Below are 20,997 nucleotides of genomic sequence, written 5' to 3' on the forward strand. Positions count from 1 at the left end.
ACAGATAAATAATAACAGTGACGCATTTTGCTCATAAATGAAAGTGAGTGATTATTGCGCCCCTAAAAACTACTACTGAAACTTTGCGGTTACAAATAAGCTCGCAGATGTGCATTGTACTGGGAATGTCCTCAAAGAGATATACACCCAATCGTGCCCGATTCAGTTACTTAGAATAGAAACAATATGAAAAATTTGTATATCAGTTATAAATATGATGCGGAGTGATTGTTATATTTTGGACTACTTTCACGATCGTGCTCACAGCATGGCCACGGAAGCAGCACCCCCGTCTAACAAAACATGGGAGCTCAGTTTGTACGAACTGCAAAGGACGCCGCAAGAAGCGATAACTGATAATACTGAGATTGCAGTATCTCCAAGAAGTCTGCACAGTGAGTTAATGTGCCCAATATGTCTAGATATGTTAAAAAATACTATGACCACAAAGGAATGTCTGCACCGATTCTGTCAAGAATGCATAATAACAGCTCTTCGCAGCGGCAACAAAGAGTGTCCGACATGCAGGAAGAAGCTGGTTTCAAAAAGGTCTTTGAGACATGATCCAAATTTTGATGCTTTAATATCCAAAATCTACCCCAGTAGGGATGAATATGAAGCGCACCAGGAACGTGTGCTTGCCAAACTGAATAAACACCACAACCCCGCAGCTCTAACAACCAGCATCGAGGAGGGACTGCGGCTCCAAGCCATGAACAGAGCGCAACGGGTGAGAAAACAGGTGAACGAGGACCCCAGGGTTGAGGGATCAACGTCTGGGGAGATCCAACCCCGAAAACGTGTTGCCAGAGAACATTCCCATGACTCTAACCCGGATAATGTGTCGGTGGAGGATGAAGGAGGAGCAGGGTCCACTACTGGTTCAGAGACAGGTAAGATGACAAGGGCAGTACACATGGCAGAGAAGTGCTGTTGTGAAAGTGTTATTGAATTGCAGGATATTGTTTGTTCCAGAAACCAGCATTGGACCGTGTCCAGTGTTAGATTTGTGGAGAGTTTTGTAATTTTGCCCTCTTTTCACTATCAAGTTGTCTGTTGCATTTGCCTTTCATTTCAGTGTTTTGGATGTGATCAGTTACAATTTTCACTTGAAAATGGGGAGTGAGATAAAAGTTCTGTTTCATTTTGATGGGTCATCCCTCCTGGGTTTAGAAAGTTATAAATCCATCGATAAAGTAGTAATGAATTAATGCATTCACTGATATTTCATTGATGACGAGACATCAAATATACTGAAGTTATCTGATTATAAATATTTTATTCATTCATTAGGCAATTTTGAATTGTTTTCCAGGAACAGTTGAGCTTGTAGCCCTTCCCGTCAGTGAAATTGAGCTGGTCTTCAAGCCACATCCTATGGATGAAATAGAGGACATAGCTGCGTACACTAGATATATTAAAACAACAGCAAATGCATCTGGTAAATATGTGGTCTTATATCCCCCCCCCCCCCCCCCAAAGAAAAAAAAAAGGAATTAATAAATAAATAAAAATAAAAAAGTACAAATATATATTTAATAATAATAATGATGATGTTGTGTATGTTTTCTGCATAAAATATACCATTATCCAAGAAGATATTCAACTCATAAGTTCATCTGGCCAGGTTAATTTTGTTTCATGATATTACTCTTGAATACATACAGTTTGTGTTTTTTGTTTCAGTTGATCACTTGGCCAAATATTTGTACATGAGACTTGCCCTGGAAAGACAGGCAAGAGAACCAGGTAAGATGAATTTGGTGTTTTGCCCAAATGTATTCTGTGATGTGTGTTATTTGATCAGGGGTTGAAATGTTGCTTTCCCGCTTTCCCGTGGGAAAGCTATTGCGAGCTCGGGAAATCTATGTCAAATCTTACTTTCCCGTCCGGTAAATCAATGGAAATGCCCGGGAAATGCAAAAACCTCTCGGGGAAACCGCACTTAGAAGTCGCTTTCCCGAAGAACTGTTCCCTATAATGAAATTTATTTCCTGGCACCAAGCCGTCAATTATTTAACCATTTTCCACAACGCAAGTAAGCTCGACGTAAGTACTCACTCTGAAACTAAGGACGCACGCACATGACAAGCTAGAATTTGTTACGGGGCCTCCTTTTGAATTTCAAGAGAGTTGTCAATCAAAATCGTCTCTAGGCATCTACAGTGGTATATCTGACTCGTTCCCTATCCCTTTTACACAATGTTGAACATAGAAAGGATCAAGGCTGCGCAGCTATCAGGTATAACATAGAGAACCTATACGCAACTCACGGAAACAAATTAATGTGCGGGAACAAAGTTAACACAGCGTCCAAATAACAGGCACCGGACAGCGTAGTACGGAGAACGAATATCAGTCAGCCATTTTCTGCACGATCAGCTGATGCAAGATTCAGGTTGCGCGCATAAGTCGGGCTCAAGTCTAATGGAGGTTGAAGGTCAGAAAATGAAGTTCCTCAAGTGGAAAATCAATGACGAAAGCAAGGGAAAACCAAGCAAACTCGTTAAACAAGACACATGTATACTTCAAGACACAATAAGAAATGAGGGTGAAGCAGGTGCACATGGCGACGATACAGGTACGTCGTAAATAATAATAATAATGTCTAACAAGTTTCATATCTAATGAACTGTAAATTTAATGATAAACAAGACGTCTTTACTTTTCTGTTACGTAGTATTCATAAAAATTGCCCTACCTCGTTCTCTTTGCTGATGACATGATGTATTGAAAAACAAATGGACCTTTTCACCGACTGAGTTTTTCTTACCCTCGAATTTTCGGCTCTTCTCAAGAGCTCCACCTGGACTTATTTAATTTATTTGAGAAGTGATTGATTTGTTTTTCATTGAACTCCTACCAAACTGAAGACCTTTTTTAAGATGTCATGGGTTATTCTAGCCTTTATAATTGAGGACCTTAGAGTACCTTTATTCCCTTTAATTTTGAAAATGGAGTGTTTGTAACATAAAAATTTCACTGCACTTCTTCAACTTACCCTTTTCTAATTGGTGTGAAATTGCCAACTATTAAGAAAATGCCCCAAGTTTCAAATGAAATTACTCATTGTGCACACTAGGAGCAAGTCCATTGTTTATTGGTTTGACCATGATTACATGATAATTGACATGTCCGTAGTCTGCCTTCAGTTCATAGTAAAGTATTCACATTACCATTCTAGTGTACAATGTCCACTTATTTCTCTGTAACTGTATATAATTGCAATAAAATCTTAATCAATCAATTACCATTAATACTTACTTTTTAGCTGCCAAAGATGGACCCATGGAGAATATAGACAGTGACGAGTATGGAGATGAGACAATTGAAAGGCTTTCAGAACATTTCAGGACACTGGATAATGCTGGATTTAAAACAAGCATGTGCCAGGCTGAATGGCCTCATTAAAAAAAATCCATGCTGGAACTCCATGAAAAGGGCCAGGACACAGTTGCCTTTTTAAGTAGAATGCTGACTGTACTTAAAGACATTTACCCTAATATTTGTGCTCTCTTGGCCATTGTGATGGTCCTTTCAGTCAGCACTACAGATGCAGCATATGTATTTGATACTAAGATTTCAGTCACATTAAAGGGATAATAACTCTTCGTATGAGATCTATATTTCACAATAAACACATTGTGAATAACTCATAGAAATATAATATATTCTGTTTTACCACAAAAACAGCAGTTATAGCTTTTATTCTGATATTTGAACTTGTCTTTAGACCACGTGACCTCCATTGATGTCTATACTCTGTTAAAATCTCTTAAGAGATTTTAACAAAAAACCAAACTTTTTAGAAAAAAACCAGGGACTAACTTTGAATGTAAAAATGGATTCATTAACCATTGGTAAGTATGGGAAAATTGTTGTTTACTCCAGGAAAATTCATTTTTTGGCCGAAACGAAGAGTTATTATTGCTTTAATGTTAACAAATATACCTAGATGTTATAAAAAAACACTATATTCGGATGCCATGTTAGTTTATTTCATATCAATAAACATTCATTTCTCAAATATATGTTCTTACCTTTATAATTCATCATCATATTAAAATAATCTAATTTAATATCAGGGAAATCGGTTTTCATGATTTTGTTGTCAGGGAAAGCTACTTTCTTGCAGGGAAAGTAATGTACAAAATCACTTTCCTGGCAGGGAAAGTATGATTTTCTAAACATTTCGACCCCTGTTGATGAGTACCAGTTTAATTTATTGTGCTTTTTGTGTGTGTTTGTGGTGTGCATGTGTTATTAGTACCACCAGCGTGTACGCTGGCGGTACTCATGGTTTTAGTCCTGACCCGTCTCGTCCGGCTCCGCCGGCTCCGTTGGCTCCGCCGGCTCCGTAAGCTCCGCCGGCTCCGCGTACTGGCGCCGGATACAAGTCACCGTTACCGCTTCTCCTCCTAGACCGCAAGGACCCCTGTCCCCATCTCTTGGATCAAGGTCACATATAACCTCAACTTGAACCCCCAGATTTTTTTGTCTCAGTCGGTACATTAACCTGGGCGTGACGCTTGTTGAAATGCACCCTTGTCAAAATTTTTGAAAATTCAATGCCAATTATCTACCCTACGGAAGGAATTATGGGAAAAATTTCTACAGACGGCTTTCCAAAAGTCATATGTGTAGATTTCAAATATGCCCTTGGATTTGACCTTTGACCTCTATTTCAAGGTCAAACAGGCCAAAATTTTCAAAAAAATGAAATTTTTTACAAAAAAAATATTATTTGCGCTGTTATTCAGACACTACACAGACTTAACCAATAATATTATTGGAAAGTGTTACCCTTTGGGTCATCTTTTATCTCCGTGAATTTGGGGTCAATCGGTGCATTTTCACGGGAGAAGCGGCCATAAGATACCGAAACTGAAAACTGTCTCTAATTCGGGAACCGTTAATGCTAGCGACCTGTTCTTTTTTGCATTTTGTAGAGCATGTAAAGCCCAACATCGCATATGGTCTCCGTTTTTTTGTATTTCATACGGTTTTCGTGTTATGCTGTATTAAAAAGTACATTGTGGTGGCACATTATTGTAACTCAGAATTGTAACATTATATCTCCAAAACTGGCAGAGATAGGTCAATAGTTACTATTAAAGTTGAATAGGAAGTCACTTACTGGCAATTAAACAGTGACCATAAAATTGACCTTTGACCTACTTTTCACCATGAATTGAACTTTGCAAATTTTCGTTCCCTTTTATCTCCATAACTGGCAGAGATAGGTTCATAGTTACAATTGAACTTGAATAGGAAGTCATATACTGGCAATTTACTGTGACCTTAAATTTGACCTTTGACCTACTTTTTACCATGAACTGAACTTTGCAAATTTTTGTTCCCTTTTATCTCCAAAACTGGCAGAGATAGGTCCATAGTTACTATTGAACTTAAGTAGTAAGTCATATACTGGCAATTTACTGTGACCTTAAAATTGACCTTTGACCATCTTTTTACTATGAACTGAACTTTGCAAATTTTCTTTCTCCTTTATCTCTAAAACTGACAGAGATAGGTCCATAGTTACTATTGAACTTGAATAGGAAGTAATGAACTAGCAATCTGTGACCTTGAAATTGACCTTTGACCTACTTTTTATGATGAACTGCTTTTTGCATGTTTTCAGGCCTTTAAATCTGCAAAATTGGCAAAGAAATGCCCATGGTTGCTATTGAACTTGAATAGAAATTCATAAACTATGATATTGAAATTGACCTTTGACCTACTTTTTCACCATGAACTGAGCTTTGCATATTTTCTTGCCTCTCATATCTTTAAAACTAGCAGAGATGTGCCCCTTGTTGCCCATAGGTTTTCTCTTTTGTCAGCATATATCACCCTGAGCTTCAGAGATAACTTGACACTAACCTCTTCACTATAGCCTATCTTCATCGTGTCAAGTTACCTCTGACCACATTCGATTGCCTCCGCCGCCCGCCAATCAAATTTAAAGCCCGCACTCAATGACTCATTGAACGATCTAGCCAATGAACGCGAACGAGTCAAAGCGCGCTTTGTTCAAATCTGGACCAATCAAAGATAAGGCTGAATATCAGGGACTTGCCGTAACCTGTGGGAAGCATGCAAAATACATCATCCCTCAGTAGATAATTATGCAGGGCATCAAACTGCTCTGGTTTCAATTCCGATATACTCCATGATTTCTTTGTGTACGGTTATGCACTCGGAACTACTCGGATGTCTCCGCACTCGACAATAACTATGTTGTTAGTATGGAGCTTGCGGAATCAGCCGAGGATTGCCGATTGACGGTCAACCAATCAGCGTTTTCACCAAACTTTGGTGAAAAATTTTGAAACATGGATTCGATTGGCTTATATAAACTAGGTCAAACTATTTTCGTCAGAGGTAACTTGACGCGATGAAGATAGGCTATAGTAAAGAGGTTAGTGTCAAGTTATCTCTGAAGCTCAGGGTGGCATATATGCACCATTAACAACACTTTTCAAGGAAAACCAATAGGCCTTTCGTCTAGAGAATTCAGGAGTGATCAAGGGTAGGAAAATGCAAGTCAATTCGAAAATCTGCTTGATTGTACCATTTTTAGTTATATTTTTTTGCATATTTTGAGAACTCTTATTGATTGCATCTTATAGAGCTTGTCAAGCACAAGACTGGTGATGGTGTCCCTTTTTGGAAGGGGGGGGGGGTCCATACGAATGCGCTTACTCCAGCTGGTGGTACAATATCCGGAGGCGGTATCGCCTCTCTGATCCTCTAGTGATATTTGTTATTTTGATGTTCTTTTGAACACCAGTAACATTTTTAGTGCCTCTTTGTGCATATGTGTGTGAATGTTATCATATATTTGAAATAATTGTACATATTTTACCCATTTTAAAATTTATGTGGTGTATTCATACCTTTGGAAATGAAATGCAATCAAATTATATTTGACCAATTCAGGTACTTCCACAGAGGATTCTGGGGATAAAAACTACACGATATACATCTCCCCTACTCCTGGCTCCCACGTCCTCCTCTCTGGAGCCCTGACCTTGGAGCAAGTCAATGAAAAATACTGGAAAGTGAACAAGCCATTAGAAATGTTTTATTCATCAAAAAAGCCTCTTCAGAATACCCCCAGTACAGGATCTCCCAATGAAAAAAGACCCAAGGAAAAAGAGAAGGATATGGAAGAAGTGTAGTGAAAATGATAGATTTAGATCCTTATTTCATACGTGAAGTCAAAAGAGCATCTTGATTACACTGTAACACAGGTTGTTGTGAACATGGTTTTGTTCCATGTTATATCACAGTGAAATGTAACAAAACTCATGTGACTACTGTGATTCATTTATTTGATGCAATATGAAATATACATCATGTAAATGAATGACATTGGTAATTTTCTTGTATGCCAGCTTTTTGCTCATTTTCATCATCATTGTAGGAGAGATAACTTGCCTTTGTCAATGTTTTCTTAAAAAGAAAAAGGTTTGCAAATTTTTGTCAGCAACACTAGTTTACAAAAACAGTTTAACGACAAGTGAGACTATATAGACTCACAAACTACCATTGCTTTGGTATTTAACAGTGGGAATAGATAATTGAGATGCCTGGAATATGGGAATCGATTGTGCCAGATGAGAATAACATTTAATTGTGTTAGATGTGTTTTCACCCTATAGATTCCGGAGGTCCCAGCGCTATGTACAACTGTAAACACAAACACATTTACTCTGAACTTTTTCAAGTGTCTTTCTGTGGTAATTGCATACATCTTACGTATTAACTGTTAATTCATGTAGCAAGTAGGAAAATAATGTAAATACCAAATAGACCGTTTAGTGTTCATAACTTCACATTAGTCTTGTTGCTGTTGTAAATATATTGTAATGTCTGTCTTCATCGACATTGTAGTGCACATGAACAAAACAAGAAGACTGGTGCATGATATAAAAGTATTCAAATAAATAAAGGTAATATAACTTCCTTAACATTTTGGTTTCTTAAGGGTTTGAGAATTTTCTTAATTCTTGTTACAACTCTTTTTCAGTAGCAATTTCCCTACTTGCCGGGTCTGATCGCATACCGCAAATCTCAGAAGAGTTAACTATGTAATGTGCCCTTCTACGGAACTAAGGAATCCAGTGTCTTACTTGACGCATTTCTTCAGCCCTTCCCGCCTCCTTTGCTTAACTATTGATGGAAAAGCTCATCAGTTGTCGATAGGTTTAACAACGACCATCGCGCAATGTCAGTGATGTTTTCCAACATCCGTTCACACAATTCCCGCGGAATTTACCCTGAGGTTCAGATTCGATGCGTACCAGCTACTTCATTTTGAAACCTCCATGTGTTTAGTCATCGGGTTCTGACCATCAGCGACTCGTTCAAATTATCAGACAACACCCTCTCTTTCGTCCCCGCTGTATTATGCTCTCTTCATGATTTGTATGAATTCATGCTGGAAAACTGCCATCGACAGTTACGATATATGCAGTGCTAAACCCACTAACAGCTGATGTTACTAATTATGTATCAAGTCGTTTCAATTAATATCTACAATTCCCATGGCTGAAAGCTTTATTGACCGACTGACCCCTTGGTCACTTTTGGATCATCTGAGGTTGCCAAAATGAGGATTAACCCTTTTCATCTTTACACTTGTTAACTTGTTAAATTGATGAAATATTCCAACAGAATGTTGCATCTGCAAGTTCAAACTTAGACAAAAACGTCATTCATCCAGCTCATAAGTGTTTTAATTTCTTGTTCTACCCGTTGAAGTATATATATATTTTTGGTGCTCGTTTGTAAGTTTGGAAAAATTAACTGCAATTTATAGGAAAATGCATACGTCATGTTCTAGGATACATCGACGAGAGAGGAGTAGCAGACTCAACGACAAAGACAATGCTGTGCCATTACGAATTTAATCACAGGGTTAGTATCTTGGGTAGCTGCCACGAACCCGGATGATGCCATCTATTCTTCGAGGTCCACACCTCGACAAGAGCCTGTCTCAGCTCATCCAGAGTAGCCGACTGGACCTCTGCTCTTCACAGCGCGGTCTTGAGCATCCCAGTTGTGGTCTATTGTATTGGTATTCTGGCCAAGAGAAAAAGCAGACCGTACTACTTATTCAAATTCCTGGTCTTTAAAATTGTTGTGTTTTCCAAGCACTATGAGGTAGAGCATTGTCATGTCGAAACAGAAAGTTACGACCAAAACGGACTTTAATAGCATATGGCACCATTTTTGTCGCAAGAATTTGCATATGCACATTGGCAGCTACACTTTTTATGATTATCACCAAATTGGTTCGACCTCCATAAGGAATGGCATCCCACAGTTGGACAGTTCCCACTTCAAAGTCTTAAGCTAATCTCTACTGAACTTGACATGAAACATTGAGTCTGCCAACAACACCACGGAAAAGAAATCTTGCTTTATTTGAAAACTAGGCATGCTTCCAGTGACGCATTTAGTGGCAGTGAAGTTGTCGGGCCCATTCCTAGCGACGGTTCTTCCTCTAATAGGTCAAAAAGTTTTTAGTACTCTTTGGTCCAGGCCAGGGATCTGAAATCTGCTCTTGACTGATCCTCTGGAAACTAGGGCTTTAGAGCGTTTTTGCTTCTGTCCTTCAGAAAAGATACTGGCAATATTCTCTTTTGGTAAGGTAATAGGCCTACCAGGCTGTAATTTTACGATTCCAACGCGATATCCTTTTGTTTGCGCCCAAAACTCCACATCCACAAAATTAACTAAGTTCTCCCTTGGGTTTTAAGGCGAGATATTGTCATTGTCACCCTTTAAATATGCTGAACAAAATTGACTTGCAATGGCATAAATGTAGATGTGACCTGTCAATCTGTTATACAGGTTACACAATTCCAATCAACTATTTTGCATTACTCAAAGAATTGGCAAGTTTCGTAGCTTGAATATTGTTTATTGATCAATGCTAAAATAAAAACTAGAGTGTAAAATAGTGATGTTTAAAAAGTCATTTGAGTACTGCAGATGTAGAACTGTTTTTAGACATCCATATGGAACATTTATCAAAATGTTTAAGATCTTGTGCAAAATAGTGCTTTTTCATTACTAGGGATTTATCTTGGCAGGGAGCTGGCGTATATGAGTGTCATGAACTAATTAGATATCATTCAATAGGTACACTGATCGCAGAGAGAAAAATATTTTTTCAAAGGACTCTATAAAATCTCCTATTTTTATGCATGTAAATACCTATTAGAATTTTTTGGTCTTGTTTAAAGAAAACATTTTTGGTCACACGCACTGGCTCAACTCCGTGTTCTCGCAGCCAAAGTATTGATCAGAAAAAGAAAACTGAAATTCACGCTACTCTAATTAACACATCCTAATCTTCTTTTACTAATCTGCGTCATAATTAGCGCTGGTTGTACTAATTAACGTAATACACAGAGGTATATGTAACTTGTGTTTCACAAAAATTGGGCGAGAATTTTTTTATTTATGCAAAGAATTGCTAGTTTCTCACTCCCTACTCTCTTCGGTAAATTTCTCTTAGTTTTCAGTTGGTCTGTTGCACGAATGTGGCATTCTGATGCTATATTGAACAGCAGGGGTCGATTTCTTAGAGTTAAAAGAATGTCATTCATTGATGGGATAATTTTTAGAGAAACCTGTTTGATTGAAAAAGAAATGACAATGATGGAATGAATGTTTTACGAGGTTAACTGTGATATCATAGGATAGTGTGCCTGGACCGTTATGATATTAAACCTTGTAATATCAACATTTACAAGAAAAGGCAAATATGGACAGAGAAACCAATATAAAACCTAATCAGGAAAAGAACAAGGAGGTTGGATTTATATTACCAGGATGCAAACATATATACATGTATATATATATATATATATTGATGATACACCGGTTGTCAAATGAAAAAACGTACCACAATAAATGCTGTTTCTGTCTGTTTCTCAAGTAAATCCCGTAAGGCCACCCGTAGTCTAAAAACCGAAGAAAAATAATGGTTCACGTGTTAATTTGTGTGAAACATGTAGTCGCATACGTAGCTGATATACCAGTTAATAATTCTGCTGCATGAAAGAAATGGAAATTGTACAGAAATCTGGATATACCCGTCTGTGGTTAAAATCGATTGTATTAGGCTTTGCTAATAAAACCCATTACCACTTTATATTGCACAGAGTCGAAAACTATCATTAATTGTGTTTGTAACCTATCTAACATATTTATGGCTGTTCATTTCCCGAAATTTGTCATTTAATGCCCAGTTTTACGGTTGGATTTCAGGAACGTGCATAATACTGCATCATTTGATTTGTGCGGCCCACGTCATAGCTTTGTAAAACCACATCCCTGATATCCTTCTCTCCTTTGTCGCTTGTTCCCCGGTCGAAGTGCATCACCTTCGCTCAGATTTTAAAAAGAGGTGGACCAAATGCAAGGTAGAGTACAAGGAAATTGTATTTTAAAAGGGCAGAATTATCTGAATGACAAAGCTTTTATGCCCATTTCCTTCATATCAAAAAGTTTCACAGCGATTTCCTCAAATATAGAGGCTAAAAAGCGCACACCATGAGAACAAAAGCAGAGCAAAATGGCATTTCCCTTCGTTTTTTCTTTCGTTATTGATCCATATTGGGATTAAGTTTGGAGGTTAGGCTGCCGACTTTATCCTTTTTTATTGTTTCATTTTCATGCAACTGTTGCCTGACCTTTTGGGATAGACGAAACATAACAACGGGGGAAGATGATATTTATTGTAATGTTGAATATTTAAGCAAAACCTACAGCAAACACGTCCCTTACAATTACCAGCTAGTTAACAGTGGATGGTACGCTCTGTCAACTTCAATGAACATAAATTCGATCTTTTCCTTCATAAAACAACATTAAGACATCTGTAGCGTCTTGTGAACTAATTACCCATTCTATGTACAGTATATCGACCAACGTGCAAGTTATCCCTAATTTGGAGATAGAAACAAGGAGCAGGGGAACTCAAGGGACTGATTGATATCGGAGACTAATGATGATATCTTTGTTGTAAATAAACGCGATAACCGGTTAAATATATTCTTAACAACTGTTGGTTTGAAAGATGGATTCTATCTATTGGCGCACGGTGAACTGATTATTGTTCGTTGAATTGTTTTCTTTAAAAATGTCATTTGGAACCAGTGGGGACCTTAGTAGTTGTTACAGCTTTCTAATCACAGTGGCTATAAGGGAAATTGTATTACATGTATGAGAATAGGTAGTAAGTAAAAAAGTCAAATAAAACGCCTTCCATGACATTTGAATTTGTGAAACATTGTTATAAAAGGCTATAATTCAGAAGTATTTTGGCTCACAGAAGAGACCGATGCACATTGTCTATTGTCAAATATTCTGTTTAGAGTCGACCCAGACAGTGCACTGGCACCTGGCTTCTTGACATGCTCGGAAGAAGCAGATATCCGTTCAGCATTTAAATTTTAGCTGTCAGCAATTATAAGGGAAAACTGTTCTCAGTTTCAAAAAAAGTTTTAGCCTGTGTATTGATGAGTTGACTGCGCATACCTGTCCAGTGATGCAGATGGTTTATTCTAGTATATAATGAAGCTCAAGATTGATGGCCACAACCAGTCTTATTTTGATAGTCGTGAAAGCGATAATGCGTTTTTCTCATTTTCTAGACAGGTAAAATTGAAACCAAAGTATCTCGATGATATGTCCAATATACTAATATATTCAAAGATTAAGCGTAGCTTGCACGCTTCGTGTATTTTCCAGGTGAGTCAATTATTTTTGTTAGTGCAAACGATCTCATGTGGATCTGGAATGTATGGCTTGGTTACGAAAACAGCTGAAAGGAAATAAGTAAAAACAATAACTTTTGATTGGCATTTGGGTTGGCAGTAGGCGGGATTCCGACTAAACTAACGGGCTTTCTTTCTCTGTTAGGGGAGGGGGTCCCAAGTGTGTTCCACGTAATTTGTGTAATTAGGAAAATCATTAAATTAACGTGCCACATGCTAAGGTTTTATCAGCCTTAATGATTGGCCAATTGTAGGGATAGGACTTTTTAAAAAGATGAAATCCATATTCTAGATGCGTCTCCCTGAACTTAATACACAACCTCATCTCTATGATCAGAATACCTTAGGCCTATCCAGAATTTTACTGGCGACTGTGAGCAAATGCTGAGCAGTAGTAAAACGTGAGCGAGGTTCTGGCAGCACACTGAAATCTGCAGCGAGGGGCGTGGCGCATGGCTGTACGGTCTTGTCTTTGAACAGAAGTGAAACGGGTTTCTTACTGATAATTTCAATCGCATATCCTCAGTTGGCCATAGATGTTTGTGAGGAACTCCATTATTTTCTGCCATAGATCATGGATAATGAACAGTTATCAATTTAATAAAGTTAATTAGGGCAATCATACTCTTCAAACCAGTGTCGTTATCGATCTATTTTACAAAATGAAAAGTATACCGTTGAAAAATGTCTCTTTGTCAGACTGCTTTTGATAGAAAATACTTGATATATTTTCTTTCTAATTTCCTTGAAACGCATGAAGGGTAATTGACTCATAACGTAAGAAAAGATCTTCGCTTCTTTTTTTCTCGCGTCTTGCAGTGAGGTTGTTATTATCAAATGGCGTTTATCTTTCTGAACCATATTTCAAAGTTGACCAAAGGTTACGTGCATCCTTCATATGGAATAATGTCAACGTCACAGGTGTCGTCTCACCTTAGGCGAGGCCACTGAAGTTAAAGGTATTCTATCCTAGATTTTTGCGCCCAATCGAAATTTCCCTCGAGAAAATAAGCAATTTTCTCCAACACATGAACCTATATATGCATTGCTTGGCCTGTCACCGACTTGGATTCAATGTTGAATTCTAATTTAAAAATTCAGTTCTAAATGTCTGGCCAGACACAATATAACCACTTTTGTTCGGAGATCAAATGCCGTTACCAAATGTTATAGGTTAGGAATATCGTTCTTGATGTCGTCTGCGTGTCATGACAATTAAGGATATGGATTTCTCACGTTTTGAGTATTGTTTTTCTTTGTTTGGCTTATTCTATAGATATTTTGATAAGTAATGGTTTATGTCAAATCAAATGATCTGATCAGCGTTGAACCGTGTGACGGATCAAACTCTCTTGGTGCCAAAATGGAGGGATTGGGTAATCAGGTCTACATGACTATACAGATTAAGCTCTGCATCCATTTAATCAATTACTTCTTTCTATACAATAACACCATTATGCCTCATTGGCAAAATTTCCTGTTTGTATTATGGGTCGCCGTTCATCATTGAAAGGGAAACTTCCTGCAACAATGGCAAGTTGCTGTTACCTGTCAATTGACTCCCTAAAACAATTATTACCCATTAATTTATCTTCATCACGTTGCAATACTCGTTGGAGTAATTATCTTGGTTAATTTGCGACAGTACATTGCATTTTCTCTTAATGCCAATGCATGTTCATCCATTTTGTTGTACTTCGTGTAGGAAAATGGAAAATGAAGTCTTCTAACTTAGAGAAAACCCGTCACTTGCCATCGTTAAGGGTGCCGTTCTGTTACTTTACCACATCCGCCGTAAATGAACTACGTTTATTTATAAATCGACGTGTTAAGATGCTTTTTATGACGTGTTCGTGTGAGGGGGTTTGGTGTAAGAAATGCTTTGAATGATATTGCCTGGTGGCCTTTGAACAGGGATATTATTGTAAAGGATGCGTCACTTTTGTGATATAAGTAGCACGTGCTGCCCACAAAGAAAAGAGTTACAGTTACGTTGAAAAAATCCCACGTACGATCGCTTTAAACCATGTCTGTAAGACTCACAACGCAAACTTCCAACATACATGTCTCTTTACTCATATACACCGTATTACAATATAACCCCATTTGATGTCTCGACTTGTGCTAACAAACAGGTGCATTTCTATGTATAATATTCTACATATAAACGCTGAGTATAATGGGCAATATACCAACATGTGAAGATTGAATTACTAAGACTAAATATTTCTATCATAAGACAATTACTCTGTTTATCGCCCATCTCATGGCAACCTTTCCACAGTATAATACAATTACATTGATTAGATTAAATACCAGCTACCAGCAGCAAATCTCTTCGAGATTAACCGATATTCTTACTTTAGGCACACCATACCTCATTTCCGTATTACCTCTGCTCAACGTTTGGCGGCAGTGTGTCTAGATGAACGTTATGAAACACTAATTTTCAATCTACCTAAACACAAACGTCTTACAACTTAGGCTGGCTAATGAGCAGCATGTCTTTATAGAATAAGCCCGTGGAAACGGAAAACAAGGATATAATTGTATTAGAATTCTACTGTGTGATATGAACCAAGCGATACTCTTCGTCTGCCTATGGAAAATATTTTGGACGTATTATCTTTTACTAAAATTAAAACTGCTCAAGTTAGTGCCTGACGTTCTCTGAAATATGTGTATATATCTTCATGATTTAAACCTTATTTTCAGAGAGTTGCTCCACAGCACTGTGATGGTTACCCCCCCCCCCCCTCCCCAAGTTCTCAAAGTAGTATTGAAAAGTAATAGACTACAATTTAGTATTTTGTTCTAGATAGTTCTGAGACCCATGCCCTATTTGCTCACACGTGACCAAGTACCAGGGGTTTCAGTACTGGTAGGCGTTCTGAATTGCTTTGGGGGTTGGGCGCTTAACCAGCAAACACAGAACGTTATTAAAACGTTACCATAATGTTTATATAACAAAAATGGCAACGTTATGGTAACGTTGTTAAACGTTTTGTGTTTGCTGGGTATAGGGTTAACATCCTTGCTTCAACATCGTTAAATAGTGTGCAATTACATCAAAAATTATTTGCATGACAATTTTAACCATACACTGTTAAATGTACATGGGATTTTAAGACAGGTTTGTTCTGCCTAAACTCATTTACACATAAAAAGTATCTATTTTCTGACGACAATTCATGTTTTTAATGACATGCATCTTGAAGAACTGAATGGTCCAGGTTCAGCATTAACTAATCTCTACCCTATTGCCTATCTATCTCGTAATATCTGAGTTGATTAGCAATTTTTTTTGGAACCACATCCCAATGTATCCAAAAAAGTAAACAAAATCAATTCAGTTGTTGACTACTGTAGGACCAGTATTAGGTTTACTTTAAATAAAAAAGATTACTAAAATCCATGCTGAATTTTCCCATTGGCCAAAGTGAACGTTTTTGGAAGCTGTGTTTTGAATAACTAAATGGAGAGAACAAAAAACCTACTTGTGTCCACCGGTGAATACATGTATAATTATTAGTTTCAATGAGGAAAAAATAAAAGTCTACGTCCTCGATCATCTACACTTCTCAGAGACGACATGTAGTACACATCACTCATAACGTCTGGGCAAACATACTTTAAAATCTTTTTTAAGTCCCATTGTCCCTGGCAACTATGCCCATATATTCAGACACATATAATCATGTATATTATCATGGTGAAGTACCTCATCCAAACAGTTAATATTCCTAATCACGTACAAACAAACAAAGAAAATGCCTGCCTGGCTGAGGCAGTCGGTGAATAGGAACGCATATATTCCATCTTGTTATAGTTACTGCGCGTTGCACAGTCACACAGATGGATTGTTACGTTTAATGTAGGGCCTATTCACCCACGCAGAATTAGCTTCTCGCCCTGCACACGCATGATACGTTTAAAGTTTATTTCAAGTTGGGTTTATTCACAAAAGTCTGTCTCCGGCACTCCATGAGGTAACATTTCACTTCATTACGTAGCACCACGTAAAATGTTTTTCATAAAATTTACCTCTCCTTGCAGATAACAGTTTTCGTAATGCTGATCAAGAGAAGGCTGATTGCACTTTCTTTCCACTGAATGGAATCCATACACCTTTTGGCGCGTATGATGAGCAGTTACTTTTTTCAAAATGAAAACATCTCGTCTCTTACGACTATTGCAACCGTTATAGGTTAACACACAAGGACACTTACTTCTCACGGTTCAAAGAGTAATGGCCATTTTCTGAAAGTTCAATTCTTGAACATTATCTGAACTGATGCTTACTACAGTCCCTCGTCTTCAACGCCGGTCACATAGGTCCTGCCATTTGTACAGGTCCCATTGTCTTTCTGGCAATCAATGTTAAGTTGTTGTCTCGCCTCGTCATTTAAGTCATTGCGATGAAAACTTGTCCGTTCAAATTCCACTCTGAGAGACACGGGCGCTCGTCCACAACAGATGATTTTAGCGAATGCTTTTCGGAAGTTCTGTGAGAAAAATGCGTAGAGAATTGGATTAACGCAACTATTCATGTAGGCCAGGCATATCCCGATGATCTGCCAAACTAGAAACACTAATTGCAAGGTAAAGTTGCTCCCTTCGGGAACCGACTTCAGCCGTACCAGGAATAAAATCTGGATCGGCAGCCAGCACAGAGCGAAGATGACCACCACGACCACCACCATCCTGGTCACCTTCTTCTTGGCACGGGTGGATTCCGCAGACCGAGTCCCCACGGAGCGACCGCATAGCAAGCGGCGGAGCATGAGAAAGTAAAGCGTGCACACAATAAGCAGAGGAACTGCGTAGGCAAATATAAAGAAGCACCAGTAAAAAGCCTCTGTTTCTGTAGGAACGTTTGGAGACAGCTGAAGTGTCCAATCCGCGCATCTTGCCCTTTCTTCTCCCTCGTACTCGTAGTATTTCAAGTTGTACTGAAGAAATGACGGTATGTTCACAGCTAGAATAATGGCCCACAGAATCGCGATGGCTATGATGGTGTTCTTTTGGGTCCGAATGGTCATAGACTTCACGGCGTGAACTACAGCCAGGTAGCGGTCAAGAGACATAAGTACGAGTGTCCATACACTGGCCCACGCAGTGACATGAACCACATAATACATTAAACTGCAGAAAAGTTTCCCAAATGGCCAATAGCTATAGATATATGAAAGTGCGGTAAAAGGGACACAGAGAATGATAAAAGATAAGTCAGCCACCGCTAAGTTCATTATCAAAATATTGGTGGTATTCCGCATTTGTTGGTTGACAGCGACGACTACAAGCACCAAAACGTTGCCGACAAAACCACATATTGTTATTAAAGAGAACACCACACCGACGGCCACATGTAACGCCGTTTCACTGTAGGAATCTTCAGAGTCCGTGTTGTTCGTGGAGTTATCTGCTGTGAAGAAAGTGGTATTTATGTAGTCCTCCATTGCAGTCTGTGAAGTATGAGCCAGGATGGCAAGTATATTATGTGGCTACTGGCAACGCAAGTAAGCAAGTAAGTTTTGATACGTCTAGAGGTCAACGTCTGTTAACAAACGTCCATCTTGCGCGCCATATTGACTTTGCATATTACATTACGATAAAGATGCACACGGGATGAAGGAATTTCTCAGGTGTCCATGCTTGAAGTTGAAATTAAACTGAGTGATCACTTTTTAAATGAATTCCAATTGTTGTGTCAATCCACTTCTTGGTGTTACCCTTGGGAACTTGCAGATAATCTGAAAGAAAAAAAGGTAGAGATGGTTTTACATTAATAAGGTGTTGATACATATATAAGTTTGATAAAAATATCAGTCCTGGAATTTCACAAAGTTCAAGATAACACATATACAATGATCCTTTTTGCAATCCAACACTGGCATTTATCGCTGTAGAAAAAATTCATAACGTTAACAAATACTGCAATCTTCTACCCAAAATACATGTCTGCAGCTGAAGATAAAAACGCCATGATTATAATGTAACTTTTTTTTTTTTTTTTTTTTTGTCACTTAAGATCTTCGAGGGTTGCCTTTTTTCACAGTAAACATCCGCAGAAAAGGCGCACATTCTCTGTTTAACGAACACAAAATAACACACATAATGTTTTTCCTGAAACCAAACAGGCACTGCAACAGGCAATTTTGGTCAAAAGCACAGAAATAATCACCGCTTGTAATGTACGCCAGGGCAGGACTCCGCAAATTTGATAGAAATAATGTTGCAAATGTTTAGTAACGAAAGAGGACAAGCTACATGTACCACGTCAGTTTAATATGCTGACAGCGTAACGAAACTGGTTTTTATATCATATACCATATGGCACCTATATTTTCTTGACGTTCTCTTCTATATTTTTGTGCTACTCAACAAGAATGTAGTGTTTTCAACGCATGGAAGGAAAGAAAATCTTACCGGAGCGTTTTTAATCAAAATAACGCGCGTTTGCATCTTTCCCCCAGTAAGCGAAGACAGCATACCGTTGGTAGGTTTCCTCCATTTCGTATTCTGTAGAGCATGAAGAACTTATAAGACCCGATTACTCTGTGATTACTGACCATTCTTGGCCAACGTGAGACTGGTTGTGGCTTCTCTGCATGTTCCTAAAGCGACCAGTGGTTTAACGTCATCATCAAGGCGTTGATCTTGGACCACGTTCACAAACAATTATCCAAATTAAAAACCTTGCCAGTTAGTCGAGTTGAAGTTACCTTTTAACTAATTGCCCAACTCGGTAAATCCAATATAATGAAACGCGTCACATGTATCCAGGGAACCACAATTAATGTTATATTCACACCAGGCAAAACAGGTAAAGGTTTTTGACGACTTAATTACTCAACTTGCTGATGTTTAAAAATCCACTGAAATACATGGAATCGTCGGCTGTTTTTCTTACTAAAGCTTCTCTCCTTAATTGTCTTCTTTTACCTGTGAGTTGTCACAAGTACGCTTGCTAAAGGAAAGACTTACCCCAAACAGCATAATCTTTTTTCTTTCCATACCTAAATTAAAATGCATTTGCAATAGATACATATGATACCGAGCGCATCCCAATTACACGGTAGACGAAGCTAATGGCGTACCAGATGGCCTTAATGGCATTTTTTCTACTGGATGCGGTATCCCATAGGACCCCGGAGCAGGGGTCTCGATGCAAGAGCCGGAGTCTAATCGCATCCAGGGGGGCTTCTCATTGGTCCCCACAGAACTGCCTGTATCCAACACAAGTTATGAGATAGCGGCGCAACACCGAGGACATCAGGGGCATAAATATGAAAGATGAGTACGCTATCGAACAGCGCCCACTCCACGGCAAATAAAGTGATTTATAGTTTTAATCATGTACCATGCGTCAACACCGCCTTGTTGTGTCGATAGATATACTGTAATAGCCATGAAATGTGAATTGACCCTCGGATACTTGAGACTTTTCACAAAATCTTGATCTCAAATTATTTGGTTGCTTAATACAAATGTCGAATATTCCCTTAATTTTTTAAAAACATACAGCATTATTATAAGAGAAAACTGACCAAATTATATATGTATCGTCAAGCGATTATGTTATAGCAATCAGTTTAATTAGCCTATTATTAAACACGTTTATTGAATCATGGCCTCTAGATAATGTAAGTCATAAGCTAACATAACCCCAGCTATTACATCGCGCACTGTGGTCACAGAGCCAGTTCAGCTCTTAGTGGTGACAAAGCATGTTAATGAAAGGACCTATTGAAGGACCGACGCCTACCAGCCGCCTTTCTTTTTGAACGAAGCAAGACACTGCAACTATGTAATTTTGCAACTTTTTTTAAATTTCGATGTTATTTGCCATAACACAAACGGTATTTACCGATCATAGAAAAAAACCTTCTGTGGAAAACAAAATGATTTTTTGTTTTTTGCATTTGGAAACAAATTGATTCTGAATGGGGATCTTTTAAACCTATCAAATTATATACATATAATTGATGTAGACGAATGATGCTTCCCTGCTTCGGGAAACATGGTAATAAATCAACCTCCTTCTAGAAACCACGGTTCTTTTTCCTGCCACTTCTTCATGAACCAGTTTACAACGTGAAGATATCAAATTTACATGCAATTCAACTTGTATCAATTAGTCATTTTACCGATGAATTTATGAAATCTGAATAAATGAGAATCGTTTTTACAT

The 20,997-nt window shown here is 38.2% G+C and overlaps 3 protein-coding genes across 3 annotated transcripts; 2 read left to right on the forward strand and 1 right to left on the reverse strand.

The window, feature by feature from the left end:
* The first annotated feature begins 227 nt into the window (after positions 1–227).
* LOC106162687 (E3 ubiquitin-protein ligase RING2) lies at positions 228–7,735 on the forward strand. Its single transcript, XM_013540045.3, has 4 exons — positions 228–893; positions 1,316–1,441; positions 1,687–1,749; positions 6,946–7,735. The coding sequence occupies exons 1-4, from the start codon at positions 269–271 to the stop codon at positions 7,185–7,187; spliced, it is 1,056 nt and encodes a 351-aa protein (XP_013395499.2). The 5' UTR covers positions 228–268; the 3' UTR covers positions 7,188–7,735.
* LOC106168505 (uncharacterized) lies at positions 2,321–3,589 on the forward strand. Its single transcript, XM_013547591.3, has 2 exons — positions 2,321–2,581; positions 3,272–3,589. Exons 1-2 carry the CDS (start codon positions 2,386–2,388, stop codon positions 3,409–3,411), a joined length of 336 nt encoding a protein of 111 aa, XP_013403045.2. The 5' UTR covers positions 2,321–2,385; the 3' UTR covers positions 3,412–3,589.
* A 9,369-nt stretch (positions 7,736–17,104) lies between the features above and the next one.
* On the reverse strand, positions 17,105–18,262 carry LOC106162656 (allatostatin-A receptor). The gene has a single exon (XM_087005026.1). It carries the CDS (start codon positions 18,260–18,262, stop codon positions 17,105–17,107), a length of 1,158 nt encoding a protein of 385 aa, XP_086861152.1.
* Positions 18,263–20,997: the final 2,735 nt, after the last annotated feature.

This window comes from Lingula anatina, chromosome 2, assembly GCF_051362555.1.
Source record: "Lingula anatina isolate TDL-2025a chromosome 2, LinAna3.0, whole genome shotgun sequence".
Lineage (NCBI taxonomy): Eukaryota > Metazoa > Brachiopoda > Lingulata > Lingulida > Lingulidae > Lingula > Lingula anatina.